Consider the following 22,641-nt stretch of genomic DNA (forward strand, 5'->3'; position numbering starts at 1 on the left):
CTCATATGGCAGGCAAAAAAACGGAGAAAAATTGAATCAGGAAGTGGGGGAAATTAGAAATGTAGTTTTTCTTTTGAATCCCTTGAAAAACTACAGTGACATAGGATTTACATTGCACCTCCTAACTCTTCCGTTGGCTGTCAACAATCTTTAGGAACTGCTTTCATTCGTCACCTGTTACCGGGCAGAAAATTATGGCTCAGTCAATCACTGGCCAGTCTGAGGACAGGTGTCTTATGACGCGTGTGCACGTGACGTCATTGTTTTTTATTTTTCTTCTGGGATGAATACCTATTGCCCGGTTGTAAAATTATCGCAATTTTACGTAAAAAAATACCCTAAAGGATTGATTGTAAACATCGTTTGACGTGTTTCTACAAATGGTAATGGAACTTTTAACATTTCGTCTATGGATTTGCGTCCACGCCACATGGCATTGTAAAGTGTTCTGGATGGGTCAACAAAACGGATGTATTTGGACATAAATGATGGACTTTGCAGAACAAATGAAAATTTCTTGTGGAAGTGGGTGTCCATCCGAGTGCATTCCGCCGAAGATCAGCAAAGGTAAGTAAATACTTCGAACATATTTTTAGAGATTTGTCGACGTCGTGGTTGTAGGCTAACTGTATAGCTTAGCATTGAAGGCTAAGTTCTGTACTGAGAATACTGAACAATGTGCTTTTTCCGTAAAGTTATTTTGAAATCTGACAAAGTGGTTGCATAAAGGAGTAGATTATCTCTAATTCTTTAAATAATCGTTATAAATTTTGTCAACGTTTATGAGTTCTTCTGTAAATGTATGTGCCTATTCACCGGGGTTATGGGGAAAAAACATTTTCTTAACGTCATGTAAAAATTGGGTTTTTAGATATAAATATAAACTTGATCGAACAAAAAATGCATGTATTGTCTAACATGATGTCCTAGGAGTGTCATCTGATGAAGATTGTCAAAGGTTAGTGCTTAATTTTAGCTGTATATCTGGTTTTGTGACGGCTATCCGTGCTTGGAAAATTGCTTTTTTTTTTTTTGTTAACCTCTCTAGGGTATGTGTGACGAAATCGTCCCACCTACTCAACAGCCAGTGGAATCCCGTGGCGCGTTATTCAAATACCTTAGAAATGCTATTACTTCAATTTCTCAAACATATGACTATTTTACACCATTTTAAAGACAAGACTCTCGTTAATCTAACCACACTGTCCGATTTCAAAAAGGCTTTACAACGAAAGCAAAACATTAGATTATGTCAGCAGAGTACCCAGCCAGAAATAATCAGACACCCATTTTTCAAGCTAGCATATAATGTCACATAAACCCAAACCACAGCTAAATGCAGCACTAACCTTTGATGATCTTCATCAGATGACAATCCTAGGACATTATGTTATACAATACATGCATGTTTTGTTCAATCAAGTTCATATTTATATCAAAAACCAGCTTTTTACATTAGCATGTGACGTTCAGAACTAGCATACTAGCAAACTTTCGGTGAATTTACTAAATTACTCACGATAAACGTTCACAAAAAACATAACAATTATTTTAAGAATTATAGATACAGAAATCCTTTATGCAATCGAGGTGTCCGATTTTAAAATAGCTTTTCGGCAAAAGCACATTTTGCAATATTCTGAGTAGATAGCCCAGCCATCACGGGCTAGCTATTTAGACACCCACCAAGTTTGGCCCTCACCAAACTCCGATTTATTTTTAGAAAAATTTGATTATCTTTGCTGTTCTTCGTCAGAATGCACTCCCAGGACTTCTACTTCAATAACACATGTTGGTTTGGTTCAAAATAATCCATAGTTATGTTCAAATATCCTCTGTTTTGTTCGTATGTTCAAGACACTATCCGAAGGGTGACGAAGGGTGACGCGCCCGACGCGTTTCGTGACAAAAGAATTCTAAATATTCCATTACCGTACTTCGAAGCATGTCAACCGCTGTTTAACCTGTTAGGGCTAGGGGGCAGCATTTGCACGTCTGGATAAAAAAAATGTACCCGATTTAATCTGGTTACTAATCCTACCCAGTAACTAGAATATGCATATACTTATTATATATGGATAGAAAACACTCTAAAGTTTCTAAAACTGTTTGAATGGTGTCTGTGAGTATAACAGAACTCATTTGGCAGGCAAAACCCTGAGACATTTTCTGACAGGAAGTGGATACCTGATGTGTTGTATTGACTTTAAACCTATCCCATTGAAAAACACAGGGGCTGAGGAATATTTTGGAACTTCCTATTGCTTCCACTAGATGTCACCAGCCTTTACAAAGTGTTTTGAGTCTTCTGGAGGGAGATCTGACCGAACAAGAGCCATGGAACGATGATGTCCCATTAGACACCTGGCGCGCGAGTTCATGTTGGGTACCCTCGTTCCAATACGTTATAAAAGAGTATGCATTCGTCCACCTTGAATATTATTCATGTTCTGGTTAAAAAAGGCCCTAATGATTTATGCTATACAACGTTTGACATGTTTGAACGAACGTAAATATATTTTTTCCCCTCGTTCATGACGAGAAGTCCGGCTGGCTTAGATCATGTGCTAACAAGACGGAGATTTTTGGACATAAATGATGAGCTTTTTTGAACAAAACTACATTCGTTATGGACCTGTGATACCTGGAAGTGACATCTGATGAAGAGAATCAAAGGTAATGGATTATTTACATAGTATTTTCGATTTTAGATCTCCCCAACATGACGTCTAGTCTGTATCGCAACGCGTATTTTTCTGGGCGCAGTGCTCAGATTATTGCAAAGTGTGATTTCCCAGTAAGGTTATTTTTAAATCTGGCAAGTTGATTGCGTTCAAGAGATGTAAATCTATAATTCTTTAAATGACAATATAATATTTTACCAATGTTTTCTAATTTTAATTATTTAATTTGTGACGCTGACTTGACTGCCGGTTATTGGAGGGAAACGATTTCCTCAACATCAATGCCATAGTAAAACGCTGTTTTTGGATATAAATATGAACTTGATAGAACTAAAAATGCATGCATTGTCTAACATAATGTCCTAGGAGTGTCATCTGATGGAGATTGTAAAAGGTTAGTGCATCATTTTAGCTGGTTTTATGGTTTTGGTGACCCTGTCTTTGACTTGACAAAACATTACACACAACTCTTGTAAATGTACTGTCCTAACATACTCTAAATTTATGCTTTCGCCGTAAAACCTTTTTGAAATCGTAAAACGTGGTTAGATTAAGGAGATGTTTATCTTTCAAATGGTGTAAAATAGTTGTATTTTTGAAAAATTTGAATTTTGACATTTATTTGGATTCAAATTTGCCGCTCTTGAAATGCACCTGCTGTTGATGGAGTGCACCACGGGTGGCACGCTAGCGTCCCACCTAGCCCATAGAGGTTAAAATCAATATTTAAGCGATTTTTCTCGTAAAAAAGCGATAATATTCCCGACCGGGAAACCCTGTTTTAGTTCAAAGACGAAAAAATAAAAACATGGTGTCGCCTCGTGCACGCGCCTCAGTCTCATTGTTCTCTGATCGACCATTATCCAAATGCGCTACTGTTTTTCAGCCAGGGCCTGCAAAGACATCATTCACTGGTTTGCCGCCTTCTGAGAGCCTATGGGAGCCGTAGGAAGTGTCACGTTACAGCAGAGATCCTCAGTTTTCAATAAAGAGAGTGTAGAATCCCAAGATATGGTAAGACTGGCCACTTCCTGTAAGGAATCTTCTCAGGTTTTTGCCTGCCATATGAGTTCTGTTATACTCACAGACACCATTCAAACAGTTTTAGAAACTTTAGGGTGTTTTCTATCCAAAGCCAATAATTATATGCATATTCTAGTTTCTGGGCAGTAGTAATAACCAGATTAAATCGGGTACGTTTTTTTATCCGGCCGTGCAAATACTGCCCCCTACCCTAGAGAGGCTAATGTGCTATGCTAAAATAATCAAATGTTTTGCTTTCACCGTAAAGCCTTTTTGAAATCGGACAATGTGATTGGATTAACGAGTAGAGTATCTTTAAAATGCCGTATAATACTTTAATTTTAATTTTGAGATTATTATTTTTTTGAATTTCGCGCCGTGCTACCTCACTGGTTGTTGTCCAACCAATCCCTTTAGCGGGATTGTATCCTTTATAGGTTAATGTGCTTCTTCTTGAGTTACTCCTTCGTTGCCTTGGCCGTGCGTTTTGGGTCATTGTCATGCTGGAATACCCATCCACGACCCATTTTCAATGCCCTGGCTGAGGGAAGGAGGTTCTCACCCAAGATTTGACAGTACATGGCCCCGTCAAATGATGCGGTGAAGTTGTCCTGTCCCCTTAGCAGAAAAACACCCCCAAAGCATAATGTTTCCACCTCCATGTTTGACGGTGGGGATGGTGTTCTTGGGGTCATAGGCAGCATTCCTCCTCCTCCAAACACGGCGAGTTGAGTTGATGCCAAAGAGCTCCATTTTGGTCTCATCTGACCACAACACTTTCACCAGTTGTCCTCTGAATCATTCAGATGTTCATTGGCAAACTTCAGACGGGCATGTATATGTGCTTTCTTGAGCAGGGGGACCTTGCGGGCGCTACAGGATTTCAGTCCTTCACGGCATAGTGTTACCAATTGTTTTCTTGGTGACAATGGTCCCAGCTGCCTTGAGATCATTGACAAGATCCTCCCGTGTAGTTCCGGGCTGATTCCTCACCGTTCTCATGATCATTGCAATCCCACGAGGTGAGATCTTGCATGGAGCCTCAGGCCGAGGGATATTGACAGTTCTTTTGTGTTTCTTCCATTTGCGAATAATCACACCAAATGTTGTCACCTTCTCACCAAGCTGCTTGGCGATGGTCTTGTAGCCCATTCCAGCCTTGTGTAGGTCTACAATCTTGTCCCTGACATCCTTGGAGAGCTCTTTGGTCTTGGCCATGGTGGAGAGTTTGGAATCTGATTGATTGATTGCTTCTGTGGACATGTGTCTTTTTTACAGGTTACAAGCTGCGGTTAGGAGCACTCCCTTTAAGAGTGTGCTCTTAATCTCAGCTCGTTACCTGCATAAAAGACACCTGGGAGCCAGAAATCTTTCTGATTGAGAGGGGGTCAAATACTTATTTTCCTCATTAAAATGCAAATCAATTTATAACATTTTTGACATGCGTTTTTCTGGATATTTTTGTTGTTATTCTGTCTCTCACTGTTCAAATAAACCTACCATTACAATTATAGACTGATCCTTTCTTTATCAGTGGGCAAACATACAAAATCAGCAGGGGATCAAATACTTTTTCCCCCCACTGTAGTCCTCCTGCCTATGTGATAATATGAAGCACATATTCAGACTAACTTCACGGTACAAGTTTGTAAAGGAAAAATAAGTTCCTAACTTAGTTTTCAAATCCTCCCACAATGACTCTCCCCATGTCTCGTCCATTTAACTCCTGGCAGTAAATTTCTTGCTCAAAGCCATGAGCAGGCCTGTGGCTGTGATGTTTAGCCTCCTTGAAAAGCTGTCTGAAGACTCTGGCTGCACAGTAGTGTCTATTTTTTCATTTTGAGTGTTAACTATAACCTGGGTGTCCTCTTTAGCCTTGTCTACAATGCTTACTGCCACTAAATATGCTTTGGTTCGGGCATCTTCAAAAACCTTTTTTCAGAGGGCTCTTTGTTGTTGTTGTTTTTTACGTCGGAGGCAGAGGATGTTACTGTACATTCCATCCACTCTTTTGCTAGTTTAATCCATCCAGTCTTTTCTAGACCCAAGCTCCGTGCATTTTTTCATGTTGTACAGCCCAGCTTTGAATTTTGCATGACAAGCCAGGGGTTAATACGTTTGCTTGTTCTTGAACTGAGCCTCCGTCCGGTGGATACAAAAGTACATTTTGCTTCTGAAACAGGAGTGGAGAAATAGGATTAATTTCTTTCAGCATCTTGAGCAAATACGAATGCGCAGTTAGGGACCAGGCTGTAGAGGTTCTATCTTTATCAGCATTATAAAAGCTGATAGTATTTCAACCATATAAAATATGCATCCAAGCTGAACTGAAATCATATCAGAAACATATTGGATCATTTTCACAGCTTTCTATTTCCTTACAACTGGTCAAACATTCTTTCCCTTTTTTTTGGGGGTCCCTAAAGGTCTTTACTCCATGAAGGAAGCAGAGATGACAGAGACAACTTTACAGATGTCAACTATATTGAAGCATTTATTTCATTCTAGCCATTTCTAACATTATTCTGGTGAACAAGGGTTTATTTAGTCTTCCAGGGCAACATATAGCCTAGATGCTTCATGTATCTAATTATAGACAATGTGACTAACAAATTAAGGTCGGGAATAGGGGAGTCACCAGGCCACTAGCACACACACACTGCATGACAATGTGTGTGTATGCACTGTGAATAGGGAAACACACACACATGCATGCAAGCCCACACCCACATGCAGGCTTATGTACACCGAATGCACACACATACACACACGAATACATAAATGTTCAAAAAGACAGTCACACTTGGATATAAGTACAAGACACAAACCAACAGAGGAAATTACTTGCATTGGTTTTATGCAACCTGATAAGGGAATGCAGACTAAAGCACTCCAAACAGTATTTACTTCAAACATAAAGGCAGAACATCACTGCAAACTGATGCAAAAGAAGAGTATTGGCAACAACTCCTACCTCTATCATATCTATCAACCACAGCAGTCTTTCCTGTGGGGTTGAAAAGGGAGGGGGGAGTTGGGGTTAAACGGAAGAAGTTCCTAGATAAATAAGTCTCTTTCATCTGTAGTGGAGGATTTAGGCCCTTTCCAACTCAGCAGGGACACAACGCTCTCATCCCTGGCTACGTCCCAAATGGCACTCTATTCCCTATTTACTGCACTACTTTTGACCAGGATCCTTCGGGCTCTGGTCAAAAGTAGTGCGTTATATAGGGAAGAGAGTGGTATTTGGGATGTAGCCCCTCTGTCCTCCCAATCCCCTGTCCTTGCCCCATGCAGGGCTGATCCTTCTGAGGAACATCATCCTTAACGGCTCTATCCTCTACAACTCATCAAACAGGGACAACTTCCAAGAGGTCTGCTTCGAGGCAGCAGTGACAACTGGGAAAGATGAATGACTCAGACTTTCACAGAAAGTCATACAGACAGGTAGGCAGATGAGACAGACAGACAGACAGACAGACAGACAGACAGACAGACAGACAGACAGACAGACAGACAGACAGACAGACAGACAGACAGACAGACAGACAGACAGACAGACAGACAGACAGACAGACAGACAGACAGACAGACAGACAGACAGACAGACAGACAGAGGGTCCACTCCAACCCAGCCGTCCTACCCGTGCAGAGCTGAGGGTGGTGGAGGTCATGTAGCTGGCTGACGAGGAGGCCAGGGTATCTGGGTAGGAGACCATGGAGATGGAGTCAGAGTGGAGGGCGGCCGCACCGACACCCCCCTGCCGAGCCTCCAAAGCCTGGATCTCGCGGCGCAGCACCATCCCATCGAAACGCTTCAGATCCTGGGGAGTTACCAGGCCACGCACCTCTGATAGCAGGGCGAACTGAGAGGAGGGGTGGGGAAGGGGAGGGAGACAGGGTTCAATAGTTATATGGAGCTATAACAGGCATCAGTCTAAAACATGCATTAGGAGACTATGGGGAATGCAGAATGGAACTGAAGAACACTGTAAAGCACTTTGTGAATTGTATAATTCAATACATTTGATAAATCATTGTTTTATATGAGATGGAGGGCTAGGGCATAGACAGAAAGACAAGCAGCTTTATAATATAATGGGTAAAAACAGAAGTCTGATCATCCACAAAAGCCTTAACATAATCATCGACAGTCTCACAAAACTTGTCATCCAAGTGATGGATGTACAGAGAAAAGGCAAGTAATCACCATGAGCATTACGAAGTGAGAGAACACAAGAACCCAATACATAATGCACCTCACAACAACTAATGCGCACACACACACACACACACACACACACACACACACACACACACACACACACACACACACACACACACACACACACACACACACACACACACACACACACACACACACACACACATCCCCATACACATACTTTCACTCCTCACCTTGGCATGTGTGTTGAGCAGTTCAAACAGGGCCAAGACCAGCTGCTCCACCCCTATGTGTCCGTCTCGGTACTCCTCCATGTAGTAGCCCATGGTCTGCCTCTCAGTCTCTGTCAGCAGGTGGCGGGCCTGTTCCTCCAGCATGGCTCTGCTCTGGTTTACCAGGCTGGACAGGGTCACCTGGGAGCCAGCCATACCCTTATAGAACACCAGCTGGAGGGTGAGGGGGGGGGGGGGGGGGGGGAGAGAAAGAAGGGACAAAGGAAAGGGGGTAAGGAGGAGGGTTGAAAAAGCAAGAGGAAAATGGAAAATATTAGTGTGTGTGTGTGTGTGTGGAAGGAGAAGGGTCAGAAGGTGGTGAGAAGTTGGTGACACAGAGGTGAGGGGGGAGGAGTGTGTCAGGAAATAAATTATAAATGAGAAACAAAGGGACAGAAAAAGAACAGAGAGAGAGAGAGAGAAATCATATGTACATGTACATGCCCATGCATTAGCCATTCCTCATCATTCATCCATCCAACCCACAGCTGGCATTGAGGGGCCAGAGTTCCTCACTCTAACACTGGCCCTAAGGCTCATGGCTCTCATCACAAAAACAGAACCATGGCCCACTGTGTGACAGCCCTTTTCTGTGCCAGCTCAGCAAATCCAAACAATTCACAGAGTGATGGCATCACGGCACTTGAGAAACAGATGACAATTGTACTCTGCTTTCACACACACACACACACACACACACACCACACACACACACACACACACACACACACACACACACGCACATACACACACTCACACATAGCACACACCGTACATGCACGCACACACACACACACAAGTGCTCTCTCCTCCCCTCACTCTTCCTTGCCCTCTCTTTCTCCCGCTCTGCGCTCCTCTCTTTCTTTCTCTCTTTATCTCCTCGCTAGCAGCTTTCCTTGAATTAGCTCCATATTTAAAGACACTTCAAAGTCACCAGCCCCAAGGCTGTTTAAGAGAGAAGGAGAAAAAGAGAGAGAGATAGAGAGAGAGAGGTAAAGAAAGAGAAAGAGACAGAGGCGGTACGGAATGAAAGAGAACGACAGTAAGAAAGAAAGAGAGAGGAGAGAAGGAGAGAGAGAGGGGCACCACAACTCACCTCAGCCTCCTCATCCTAAACTCTTAAACACTCATTAGTCTGTGTTAGCCATCAGGTCTGGGGAACGAGGTGTTGCAGCCTGCGCCAAACATAAGTCTCTACCCCAAGGTGAATCTGCACACTAATCAACTCTATACAGTACCTACAACATGCATTTAGATGAAGAATCCTAAGGACAAGGGCACAAATCTGTATCCCAAATGGCACCCTATTCCCTATAGAGCCTTTGTCAAAAGTAGTGCACTATATAGGGAATAGGGTGTCATTTGAGACACTGTCTGACAGTATAGTTCAAAACTACAAGGTGTAAGAAAAACCAATTCCCATATTGCCAATCCATGTGATAGTCGTTAGGACACTGCTGGTGCCAACGATAATTTAATTACTTAATTCAGATAAAATAATTACAGCACTAAAGTATGCTCTCTAGAGATTAGCTTCTGAGACCTGGGGTCTAGCCTGTAGCTCATGTTAAAATCTCTAAAAGTCTAGATCATTTAGCTATTTGATTTTGAATTTTCGGACCCCTGCAGGTATCCCTATCAAAAAATGTATTATAAGGAATAAGGTTTGGAAGTGTCTGTCGCTGTCCTATATCTAGGAGATTTTTTTGGCACAAGTATTTAACCCCTTTTTTTTTGTTGGCACAAAACTACCGTCTTACCTCCATTCATTTTTTGAACCCGTACCAGGTTACCTTTAGAATAGTCCAATGACACTTGTGGGGGTCGTAGCATGTTTGTGAGAGTCTCATCTTTTCATAGCGTGGTTATATTAGTTAGTAGGCCAAACCGTTCGGACAGTACAAATGTTTTCATGAGAAGACCAATTTTCGGGATGTCTCCTGGTCTGACAAACACCGCTGTAGCTCTGCCACTTTCCTCCGCAAATGCCGAAGGTCGACATAGGCAGATGTGGTGGGTTGAGACGCAGCCCATGCAAAAAGATATCTCTAACTTAAACTGCCATTTTGTTATGAGCATTTTTTTATGATGTTAATTAGATAGACACATTGGCGAGTCAATTGAGTCTTATTTAAACTCAACCATTACAATGGCCAGTGTGCTGTTGGATTCTGTCTGTGCCTGCATCTTAAATGGGACACAGCCTGGGACACAGACTGGGTCTTTGGCAATTCTCAGTGTGCACTCTGCCAGATAAGATGACTGTACACTTTATCAAAGGTACCAACTACAAGCACCACTGACCACATTCCAATCAATACACAGAGAAAGGGATAGGACCAAAACAAAACAAGACAATACAAAGAGATGGACACCACACAAGACAAGAGCGATATGCTCTCATCTCCTCACTGCTTACAGGTCAAATTCACACCACACTGCAATGTCTGGCACTCTGTTGTAAATCAATGTTAAAGATCAATGTAGATCAATCCACTTTGATAGTAGGATCAAAATTCTTATATACTAAAACTTCATGACCCTTCTACTAAAAGTACTGGATGGGGGAAAGCAATATACCGGTAGTGGAGTCCTGTGTCCACCAAATTAATTTGATCTTTTACCTGGCAGATCAGTGAGAACTAAGAAATGGACTTAGAAAAAAGGGTTCCAAACGGGTTCTTCGGCTGTCCCCATAGGAGAATCCTTTTTGGTTCTAGGTACAACCCTTTTTGGATCCTCTGGGCAAAGGGTTCTACATGGAACCCAATAGGGTTCTACCTGGAACCAAAAAGGGTTCTTCAAAGGGTTCGCCTATGGGGACAGCCAAAGAACCCTTTTAGGTTCTAGATTTCACCTTTTTTTCTAAAAGTGTAAGATTAGAACACGGGAATGATGCATCATTAGGAAACCAGTGTGAAGGATGCATCATTAGGAAACCAGTGTGAAGGATGCATCATTAGGAACCAGTGTGAAGGATGCATCATTAGGAAGCAGTGTGAAGGATGCATCATTAGGAAACCAGTGTGAAGGATGCATCATTAGGAACCAGTGTGAAGGATGCATCATTAGGAACCTGTGTGAAGAATGCATCATTAGGAAACCAGTGTGAAGGATGCATCATTAGGAACCAGTGTGAAGGACGCATCATTAGGAACCAGTGTGAAGGATGCATCATTAGAAAACCAGTGTGAAGGATGCATCATTAGGAACCAGTGTGAAGGATGCATCATTAGGAACCAGTGTGAAGGATGCATCATTAGGAACCAGTGTGAAGGATGCATCATTAGGAACCAGTGTGAAGGATGCATCATTAGGAACCAGTGTGAAGGATGCATCATTAGGAAACTAGTGTGAAGGATGCATCATTAGCCGGAAGGTGTCACCTTCCAGAGACACCTGAAACCCCACCTCTTTAAGGAATACCTGGAATACCCCCCCCCCCACCCCCCCCCCCCCCCCCGCCCTCCCCCGCCACCCCCAAAATAGATATAGATGTGCTATTGTAAAGTGGTTGTTCCACTGGATATCATAAGGTGAATGCACCAATTTGTAAGTCGCTCTGGATAAGAGCGTCTGCTAAATGACGTAAATGTAAATGTAAATTAGGAACCAGTGTGAAGGATGCATCATTTGGAAACCAGTGTGCTTGGTGTCTTTTTCTGCCTGTCCTAGCCTAGCCACTAGCCAGTCTGTCACAGTACGAAGTGTGTGAGGGCACACACAGCCACCACCCTACCACCAGTCCCCAGTGACAATTACAAATCTCTCTGTTTCCCCCTCTCTCTCTCTTTCTCTGTTTTTAGAGAAAAGGATAACATTATCTTCCACAGGGGAAAGAAAACAAGACAAGGCCGCAGCTCAGGTACCGCGAAAGACAGAGGTGGAGGATGAGGAGGAAGAGTAGTGGAGTGATTTCACCAGCGTAAGAAAGATGGCTGTGCAAAAAAAAAATCGATTTCACATGAGGTGGGCAAGATTTGTTGTGAGTGACCTTGGAAGACCTATATCCAGGTATTAAACCCATCCCCACAGAGAGTGGGACCCAGCAGACACGTATGTAGTGGAATGGCATCAGGCCCGGGGAAACATATTCCTTGGTCTATCCCCGTTAAACCACGCTATATATTTCCACCTCTTCCAATTTCACCAAATGTCAATGAGAAGCCCAAACAGTTGATGTACAGTAAAAGCCTATGAAAATGTTTTTTTTTTATTGCGGCTGACAGTCTACAGCTAGAGCTAGGCAGTTATCACATTCATAACACCAGGCATTTTAGCTGGTATGAGGCCATTAGTGGATTGATTGACATCCATCTTTCCTACAGCATGTTGCCTGCTGATTGAATCACATTACCAGACCGCAATGCTCCTTAATCAGATGGAGAAATTAATGAACAATAGTTTCATAACAATAACCATCAAGCTAATGTACTGGACTGGAGTGTCTCGGACCGTCTGCTAAACCATGCAGAAGCAAACTCTGTCTGCATCCCAAGTGGCACCCTATTCCTTATGTAGACCACTACTTTTGATCAGGGGCCATAGGGCTCTGGTCAAAAGTAGTGCACTATTTAGTGAATAAGGTGTTATTTGGAACACATTCCGTCTCACTTCCGTCTCACTCTTCATCCACCTACACACATCACTGACCACCACAGACAGCCTGGTCTCTTAGACTAGACGTAACATTGTAAATGTAAATTTGGTATGCTCAAATTAGTATGATATGTAATATTTGGTATGGTTACAAAAGACAGATGGTTACTTATGGCAAAAATGTAGGGTGGTTAGTCGGGGTGGATGGGTAGGCGTATAACGCAAACATCTAGCAGCCCAAAGGTTGCGCATTCAAATCTCATCACGGACAACTTTAGCATTTTAGCTAATTAGTTACTTTGCACCTACTTACTACATTTGAGCTACTTTGCTAAAAAATACAAATTATATTGTCACATACACTGGATGGGTGCAGTGAAAAGGTAGCCATAGTAGTAGAGTGCTCCTGGAGCAAATGAGGGTTAAGTGCCTTGCTCAAGGGCACATCAGCAGATTTTTCACCTTGTTGGCTTGGGTATTCAAAACAGTGACCTTTTGGATACAGGCCAAACGCCCTTCCCCTAACCCTAACCCTAACCTTAACCCTTTAACTTTTACCCTAACCTTAACCTATAACCCTAACCTCTAGCCTAGCTAACATTAGCCACCTAGCTAATGTTAGCCACAACAAATTGAATTCTTAACATACAGTAGCAAATGTATGATGTGGCCAGGATGTACTTTTACTATGTTACGTCTACCCCTGAGTCTGGGTTGCCACAGAAGTAAATCGACCTCCAGCATTCATCAATTAAGCCGTAGATTCAACTTCATCAGAGGGATGAGCTCTTACCTAGCTATATACAGAGGCAACTTATCTGTGTGACTGTCTGTGGAGGAGCAGTGAGGGAAAAAGCCATCAGAGGCTGGAGCCCCTGGAGCCACACAATGTTTACGTCCTGGTACTAAACACACAGGGACTTGTGACAGCTATTGAATCCTGGGGGATGGTTGGGGGGGTTGTGTGTGCGTGTCCCACTATTCCATGAAAATGGAACAATCCATTGAGCCCTCCTCTCCACTGATTGTGTGAGGTTCTCCGATCGATGGAAACGGAGAAAATAGCGTTTAAATGTGTATCCACCTCTATAACCTCATTGTGAAACCAGATTTATTTGTTATTCTTTAGACAAGGTTTCTTTGGGGGGAAAGCTATTAGCCAATAATAGCCCTGTCAAAATCAATTATAGTCTATGCATAGCCACTGATTGGGCTATCTCTTCCATTCACCATTAAAATGAAAGCAATCTTATGCTAGATCCTTTGCTATGAGACGTTTGTTGTGCTGAACACATACATTTTTACTCGATGTCATGGTGCAAGTGGGGTCACGTCACAAACTATTTCATTCTGCCGTGCGACCAACTCTTAATTAATTAGCTTATCGGCCCATTCTGGCCTTTGGCTGTAATTAAAAGAGTATGACTGCTGTGATGGACTAAATCAAAATGAAGGACAGAGAATGGCTAGCAGCGGGGTCTTGTTAAATATCATAATCTGGCCGTATCTTCACAGCTGAAATGAGTTGGGAGCTGAGAACAATTGATACTGTGCGAGTGTTCCTCTCTGTTCATATTGAACATTTTTGAAGTTGTTGCACAGTGTATTAAGCGCGCCTTCCCAGCTGACTCGGCCAACAGCTCTCAGTCTGCAGCTCTATTCTGCCTTGCATCTATTACAGCCAGCTCTGGGGCTTGGCAGCTCACTTGAGTAAACTTTGAAGACTTTTTGAAACTCTTCCTTCGCCAGAATTGCTACTAACTCTCCTTTTTTTTTATCTTTCTCTCCTTCCCTCTCTCTCCCTCTCCCCCCTCTCTCTGTGGAGAGTTCCCTGTTTTTGTTTACTTCAAAAGCTCATTGTGTTTCCTTTTAAGAGAGTCAGCTGATAAGAAGCATATTTTATGACGTATCCACTGGATCAGAGCATTACATTTTTCCCGTTCACGCTGAGTGGTTACCGAAAGCAAGATACATTTTGCAAATGTATAAAATAAAAAAAAATGAAACATCATATTTACATAAGCATTCAGACCCTTTACTCAGTACTTTGTTGAAGCACCTCTGGCAGCCATAACAGGCTTGAGTCTTCTTGGGTATGACGCTACAATCTTGACACACTTGTATTAGGGGAGTTTCTCCCATTCTTCTCTGCAGATCCTCTCAAGCTCTGTTAGGTTGGATGTGGAGTGTCGCTGCACAGCTATCTCCAGACATGTACAATCGGGTTCAAGTCTGGGCTCTGGCTGGGCCACTCAAGGACTTTCAGAGACGTGCCCTTCTCCCCCGATTGCTCAGTTTGGCCAGTCGGCCAGTCTTGGTGGTTCCAAACTTCTTCCATTTAAGAATGATGGAGGCCACTGTGTTCTTGGGGACCTTCAATGCTGCAGAAATGTTTTGGTACCCTTCCCCAGATCTGTGTCTCGACACAATCCTGTCTCAGAGCTCTACAGACAATTCCTTTGACCTCATGGCTTGGTTTTTGCTCTGACATGCACTGTCAACTGTGAGACCTTATATAGACAGGTGTGTGCCTTGGCCATGGAAGCCGCACACACGCCTAAGATCACCATGCATAATAGCAAACTTCAGCTGGAGTGGTGTAAAGCTTGGCGATATTTGAGTCTAGAGCAGTGGAAACGCATTCTCTGGACAGCTGGTGAAGCTGGCAGTCCGACGGACGAATCTGGGTTTGGCGGATGCCTGGAAAATGCTACCTGCCCCAATACATAGTGTCAACTGTAAAGTTTGGTGGAGGAGGAACAATTGTCTGGGGCTTTTTTTCATGGTTCTGGCTAGGCCCCTTATTTCCAGTGAAGGGAAATCTTAATGCTACAGCATACAATGACATTCTAGACGATTCTGTGCTTCCAACTTTGTGGCAACAGTTTGGGGAAGGCCTTTCCTGTTTCAGTATGACAATGCCCCCGTGCACAAAGCGAAGTCCATAAAGAAATGGTTTGTCAAGATCGTTGTGGATGAACTTGACTGGTCTGCACAGAGCCCTGACCTCAACCCCATCGAACACCTTTGAGATGAATTGGAACGTAAAATGTAAGCCAGGCCAAATCGCCCAACATCAGTACTCGACCTCACTAATGCTCTTGTGGCTGAATGGAAGCAAGTCCCCGCATGTTCCAACACCTAGAGTAGTGGAAAGCCTTCACAGAAGAGTGGAGGCTGTTACAGCAGCAAAGGAGGAGACCAACTCCATATTAATGCCCATGATTTTGGAATAAGATGTTCGACGAGCAGGTGTCCACATACTTTTGGTCATGTAGTGTATTTATTCCGGGCCTTGCCAGTTTAAATTCCATCCAACTTTTTTAATAAAATAAATGGATTGCTCTCCAACTTTATTTGGAATGGAAATACCTCAAGAATCTAATTGACTGTTTAACACTTCCCCTATAAAGCTGGAGGTGTTGGACTACCTCATATGAAGATGTATTACTGGGCTGCAAAACTGCATTCACTTTAACATTGGACAGCAGACTATCCTTGTGCATCGAGGAATATCAAAGCCAGAAATGTAACACCTTATGATACCTTATGATCTCAAATATATTTACTACTTCGGGTCCAAGGTGTTGAGTTACAGAACAGACAATCCAATGATTCTCAATTACATTTAATATTTGGGAAAATGTACATCAATTCATGAGGTGGAAAAAAACATTATCGCACACCTATTTGGAATAACCCCATCTTACCTCCAAGTCCTGGTTCCAAAGTGGCAGAAAACTCAGAAATTCAATCATATTCAATCGCTTCAACAGAATCTAGATGAATTAAAGGCATCTAGCATAGAACAAATACTGAGAGTGTCACAAGTGTCGTTGTAGGTAGACCAAAATGCAGCGGTATATTTATCATCTTCTTTTATTGAAGGAAAACCAAAACACTTACACAAAACAAACGACGAAAACAGTCCCGTCAGGTGCTCAGACTAAACAGGAAACAACCACCCACAAACACCAGTGAAAACACACACAACTAAATATGGCCTCCAATCAGAGATAACAACAAACAGCTGCCTCTGATTGGAGGTCATTGACAGAACTAACATAGACATAGAAAAACTAGAAAAACCCCATAGAAATAGAAAACATAGAACATAAACCAAAAACTCCGAAACACACTAAACAAACACCCCCTGCCACGCCCTGACCAAACTACAATAACAAACAAGCCCTTTTACTGGTCAGGACATGACAGTACCCCCCCCAAAGGTGCAGACCCCGGATGCACCGCAACACAAAAAAACCCACAAAAATAACCCCAAACTTAAAGGGAGGGTGGCCACCGTCACCAAAGGCTCCCATGCTACACCCCACCCCCCCCAATCCCCCAACTACGTAGGTGGCTCAGGCTCTGGCCTTAGTCCCCATTCTAATCTGCCCACCCCGCTGAAGGCTCAGGGCTGTAGACCATAGCTGAAGGCTCTGAGCTGAGGTGCGTCGCTGGAGACCTCGGGCTGAGATGCGTCGCTGGAGACCTCGGGCTGAGGAGCGTCGCTGGAGACCTCGGGCTGAGGAGCGTCGCTGGAGACCTCGGGCTGAGGAGCGTCGCTGGAGACCTCGGGCTGAGGAGCGTCGCTGGAGACCTCGGGCTGAGGAGCGTCGCTGGAGACCTCGGGCTGAGGAGCGTCGCTGGAGACCTCGGGCTGAGGAGCGTCGCTGGAGACCTCGGGCTGAGGAGCGTCGCTGGAGACCTCGGGCTGAGGAGCGTCGCTGGAGACTCAGGGCTGAGGAGCGTCTCTGGAGACTCAGGGCTGAGGAGCGTCTCTGGAGACTCAGGGCTGAGGAGCGTCTCTGGAGACTCAGGGCTGAGGAGCGTCTCTGGAGACTCAGGGCTGAGGAACGTCTCTGGAGACTCAGGGCTGAGGAACGTCTCTGGAGACTCAGGGCTGAGGAACGTCTCTGGAGACTCAGGGCTGAGGAACGTCTCTGCAGGCTCCGGGCTGAGGAACATCTCTGCAGGCTCCGGGCTGCAGGCTCCGGGCTGTGGGCCGTCTCTGCAGGCTCCGGACTGTGGGCCGTCTCTGCAGGCTCCGGACTGTGGGCCGTCTCTGCAGGCTCCGGACTGTGGGCCGTCTCTACAGGCTCCGGACTGTGGGCCGTCTCTGCAGGCTCCGGACTGTGGGACGTTGCCGGAAGCACTGGATGGGGAACTGTCGCTGGAAGCTCTGGACGGGGCACTGTCGCCGGAAGCTCTGGACAGGGCACTGTCGCCAGAAGCTCTGGACGAGGCACTGTCGCCAGAAGCTCTGGACGGGGCACTGTCGCCAGAAGCTCTGGACGGGGCACTGTCGCCGGTAGTTCTGGACGGGGCACTGTCGCCGGAAGCTCTGGACGGGGACTGCGCACTGTAGGCCTGATGCGTGGGGCTGGCTTTGGAGGCGCCAGAGTAGTGACACGCACCACAGGGCTAGTGCAAGGAGCAGGAACAGAACGTACTGGACTGGGCAGGCGCACTGGAGGTCTGGAGCGCACAGCCTGCACAACCTGTCCTGGCTGGATTGTCACTGTAGCCCTGCACGGGCGGAGTTCTGGCACAGGGCGAACTGGGCTGTGCTGAGGCATGATGGCTGCCGTGCATAGAGCAGGCGCAGGGTAGCCTGGGCTTAGGAGACGCACTGGTGGCCATATGTACTGAGCAGGCATACTCCTTCCTGGCTGGATGCCCACTCTAGTACGGCATTTGCGGGGTGCTGGTATCGACCGCACCGGACTGTGCGTGCGGATGGGCGAGACCATGTGCACTTCCGCATAGCACGGTGCTGTCCACGCCAAACGCTCCCCATAATAAGCACGGGGAGTTGGCTTAGGGCTCACCCTTGGCCCAGCCAAACTACCCGTGTGCCCCCCCAAAAATGTTTTGTGGCTGCCTCCTCTCCTCCTGAAATGGAGGACATAAGGCCTCATACCTCCATCGCTCTGCCTTTGCTGCCTCCAGCTCCTCCTTTGGGCTCTGGTACTCCCCAGCCTGGCTCCATGGACCCTTACCGTCGAGGATCTCCTCCCATGTCCATGACTCCAAATAGCTCCTCTGTTGCTCCTTCCTCCGCTGCTTGGTCCTTCTTTGGTAGGTGGTTCTGTCACAAGCGTCGTTGTAGGTAGACCAAAATGCAGCGGGTATATTTATCATCTTTTATTGAAGGAAAACCAAAACACTTACACAAAACAAACGACGAAAACAGTCCCGTCAGGTGCTCAGACTAAACAGGAAACAACCACCCACAAACACAAGTGAAAACACACACAACTAAATATGGCCTCCAATCAGAGATAACAACAAACAGCTGCCTCTGATTGGAGGTCATTGACAAAACTAACATAGACATAGAAAAACTAGAAAAAACCCATAGAAATAGAAAACATAGAACATAAACCAAAAACCCCGAAACACACTAAACAAACACCCCCTGCCACGCCCTGACCAAACTACAATAACAAACCCCTTTTACTGGTCAGGACGTGTCAGAAAGAAGCTGCTACACCAAAGAAGTTAATTGCCAAGTTATATCAAGGGTTGATTGAAAGTACCTGATAGTTCAGAACCTATGAGGAAAAGATAGGAAACAGATCTAAAGGAAGAAATTCTTCTCTAAAGGAGAACCATTGGTCACAGATATGTGAAAAATGTTTATACCTGCTCCTACAACCTAAACTACTGCGATTTAAGATAATTCATAGGACTTACTACACTCCTGTCAGAATGCATGTAATACTTATTTGACAGAATTTGGAAACCATACAGTATGTGGACCATCTCAAAGAATGTATACTGTATGATTGTGACCAAGTTCGGGCATGTTATTGTATGTACTGTATAGTATATATGTCTTGTTTCTGTGTTTTATTTTTTCTGTTTGTGAATGTCAGTTTACTTTGGATAATTTTTTTTTTTTAAATGTTAAAGAATTATTGTTTTATAAACCAATCCAGTAATCCTCACAAAATATCCTCAGGTTGATGAGTATTTAGTTTGGATTGTTTATAGGGATCTAGGATATAAAAGGAAATACATCCAGTGATGCCTTTTTCAAGAGATAGTAGGTATCTCCTCTCCTCTCCTCTCCTCTCCTCTCCTCTCCTCCTCTCCTCTCCTCTCCTCTCCTCTCCTCTCCTCTCCTCTCCTCTCCTCTCCTCTCCTCTCCTCTCCTCTCCTCTCCTCTCCTCTGTTCTCCTCTTCTCTTCTGTTCTCCTCTCTTTTCCTTCTTCTAAGCGATTATAAAGGACTGTCCTGTCCCAGTATCTGGCTGCTCATGCAGGGTATCACTTTCATGGAAGGAACTTTTTGTGCATATTAACATAAAGGGATTGCACAGCAGCTCATAAAGCTCATTCATCCGCTAAGTCACCTTGTGAAGGAACGTGTTCGTCCTACAAGATCACTCTGGCACAAGCACTCGCGTGCGCACACACATATACACACACACACCCAATTCAGTCCCATTCAAAATCCTATTTTAGCTAACCCCTAAACCTAACCTGTAACCTTGCCCTAAACCACACACACACACACACACACACACACACACACACACACACACACACACACACACACACACACACACACACACACACACACACACACAATTTGGGGCTAAAGACACATAGTTCTCTACAAAGATAGCTGTACAAGAGCTCTACAAGGTGAGATGACTGACTTTGCACACACAAGGATTGTGTCATGCTTTATCAGTGTCGACACAGTAACACCATTTTGGAAGTCTACCCAATGCCCCGCTCCTCTACATCTCCCTGTGGACCCAAAGACACGACCTAGCTATGTCAATGGCGAGGAGCAGCACTTCAAGAGATGTGTAATCGATGGTGATCTCTACCTGTCTCTTCCTCCCCTCTTCTTTCCTTGCTGTCCTTCTTTTTGGCAGATTTTGTCTCTCCCAACTCTCCACCTGTCTCCTTTCCATCTAAAAAAAACCTTCCACTGCACTGAAGTCAGGGCCAAAGTCAAAACCAAAGACAAAATGAGCATCAGTGAGAGAAGACCTTGTAACTAAAGACTCACTACAGTACAAGCATACTGGGACATCATGTTCAGATAAAGCACTGTGGGCTAGGTCTACATAAGGGTGCTAATTTAAAAAAACTCCCAAGAGCTCTGACCGATACATAAAGCTTATTAAAGAGCAGTAATACTATCAAGAGCAGTGTTTAAAAAAATGTATTTCACCTTTATTTAACCAGGTAGGCCAGTTGAGAACAAGTTCTCATATACAACTGCGACCTGGCCAAGATAAAGCAAAGCAGTTTGACAAATAACAACAACCAGAGTTACACGTGGGATAAACAAAAGTACAGTCAATAACACAAAAGAAAAATCTATATACAGTGTGTGCAAATGGAGTAAGGAGGTAAGGCAATAAATAGGCCATAGTAGCGAAGTAATTACAATTTAGCAAATGAACACTGGGGTGATAGACGTGCAGATGATGATGTGCAAGTAGAAATACTGGTGTGCAAAAGAGCAAAAAAAAGTATATAAAAACAATAGGGGGATGAGGTAGGTAGTTGGATGGGCTATTTACAGATGGGCTGTGTACAGCTGCAGCGATCGGTAAGCTGCTCAGATAGCTGATGCTTAAAGTTAGTGAGGGAGATATAAGTCTCCAACTTCAGTGACTGAGATAAGGCGGAGCTTTACCTAGCAAAGACTTATAGATGACCTGGAGTCAGTGGGTTTGGCGACGAATATGTAGCAAGGGCCAGCCGACGAGAGCATACAGGTCGCAGTGGTGGGTGGTATATGGGGCTTTGGTGACAAAACGTACGGCACTGTGATAGACTGCATCCAGTTTGCTGAGTAGAGTGTTGGAGGGTATTTTGTAAATTACATTGCCGAAGTCGAGGATCGGTAGGATAGTCAGTTTTACGAGGGTATGTTTGGCAGCGTGAGTGAAGGAGGCTTTGTTGCGAAGTAGAAAGCCGATTCTAGATTTAATTTTGGATTGGAGATGCCTAATATGAGTCTGGAAGGACAGTTTACAGTCTAGCCAGACACCTAGGTATTTGTAGTTGTCCACATATTCTAAGTCAGAACCGTCCAGAGTAGTGATGCTGGTCGGGCGGGCAGGTGCGGGCAGCGATCGGTTGAAGAGCATGCATTTAGTTTCACTAGCATTTAAAAGCAGTTGGAGGCCATGGAAGGAGTGTTGTATGGCATTGAAGCTCGTTTGGAGGTTTGTTAACACAGTGTCCAAAGAAGGGTCAGATGTATACAGAATGGTGTCGTCTGCATAGTGGTGGATCAAGGAATCGTCCGCAGCAAGAGCGACTTCATTGATATATACAGAGAAAAGAGTCGGCCCGAGAATTGAACCCTGTGGTACCCCCATAGAGACTGCCAGAGGTCCGGACAACAGGCCCTCCGATTTGACACACTGAACTCTGTCTGAGAAGTTGTTGGTGAACCAGGCAAGGCCGTCATTTCAGTCATTTGAGAAACCAAGGCTGTTGAGTCTGCCGATAAGAATACGGTGATTGACAGAGTCGAAAGCCTTGGCCAGATCGATGAAGACGGCTGCAAAGTACTGTCTTTTATCGATGACGGTTATGATATCGTTTAGTACCTTGGGCATGGCTGAGGTGCACTCGTGACCAGCTCGGAAACCGGATTGCACAGCGAAGAAGGTACGGTGGGATTCGAAATGGTCAGTGATCTTTGTTAACTTGGCTTTCGAAGACTTTAGAAAGGCAGAGCAGGATGGATATAGGTCTGTAACAGTTTGGGTCTAGAGTGTCACCCCCTTTGAAGAGGGAGATGACCGCGGCAGCTTTCCAATCTTTAGGAATCTCAGACAGGATAATATCTATGAGGGTGCCCATGTTTACGGATTTAGGGTTGTACCTGG

General features: G+C 44.4%; 1 protein-coding gene across 1 annotated transcript in view; it reads right to left on the reverse strand.

The window, feature by feature from the left end:
• Positions 1 to 22,641, reverse strand: part of LOC106567256 (whirlin) — a 65,245-nt gene that overhangs the window by 36,025 nt on the left and 6,579 nt on the right. Inside the window, exons 4-5 of the mRNA XM_014136347.3 lie at positions 8,127 to 8,339; positions 7,352 to 7,573 (exon numbers count right to left, since the gene is read on the reverse strand). Of these exons, the coding sequence (XP_013991822.3) occupies positions 7,352 to 7,573; positions 8,127 to 8,339 (435 nt within the window). The remainder of the gene's footprint in view (positions 1 to 7,351; positions 7,574 to 8,126; positions 8,340 to 22,641) is intronic.

This window comes from Salmo salar, chromosome 01, assembly GCF_965601325.2.
Source record: "Salmo salar chromosome 01, fSalSal1, whole genome shotgun sequence".
In the NCBI taxonomy this organism is placed as follows: Eukaryota; Metazoa; Chordata; class Actinopteri; order Salmoniformes; family Salmonidae; genus Salmo; species Salmo salar.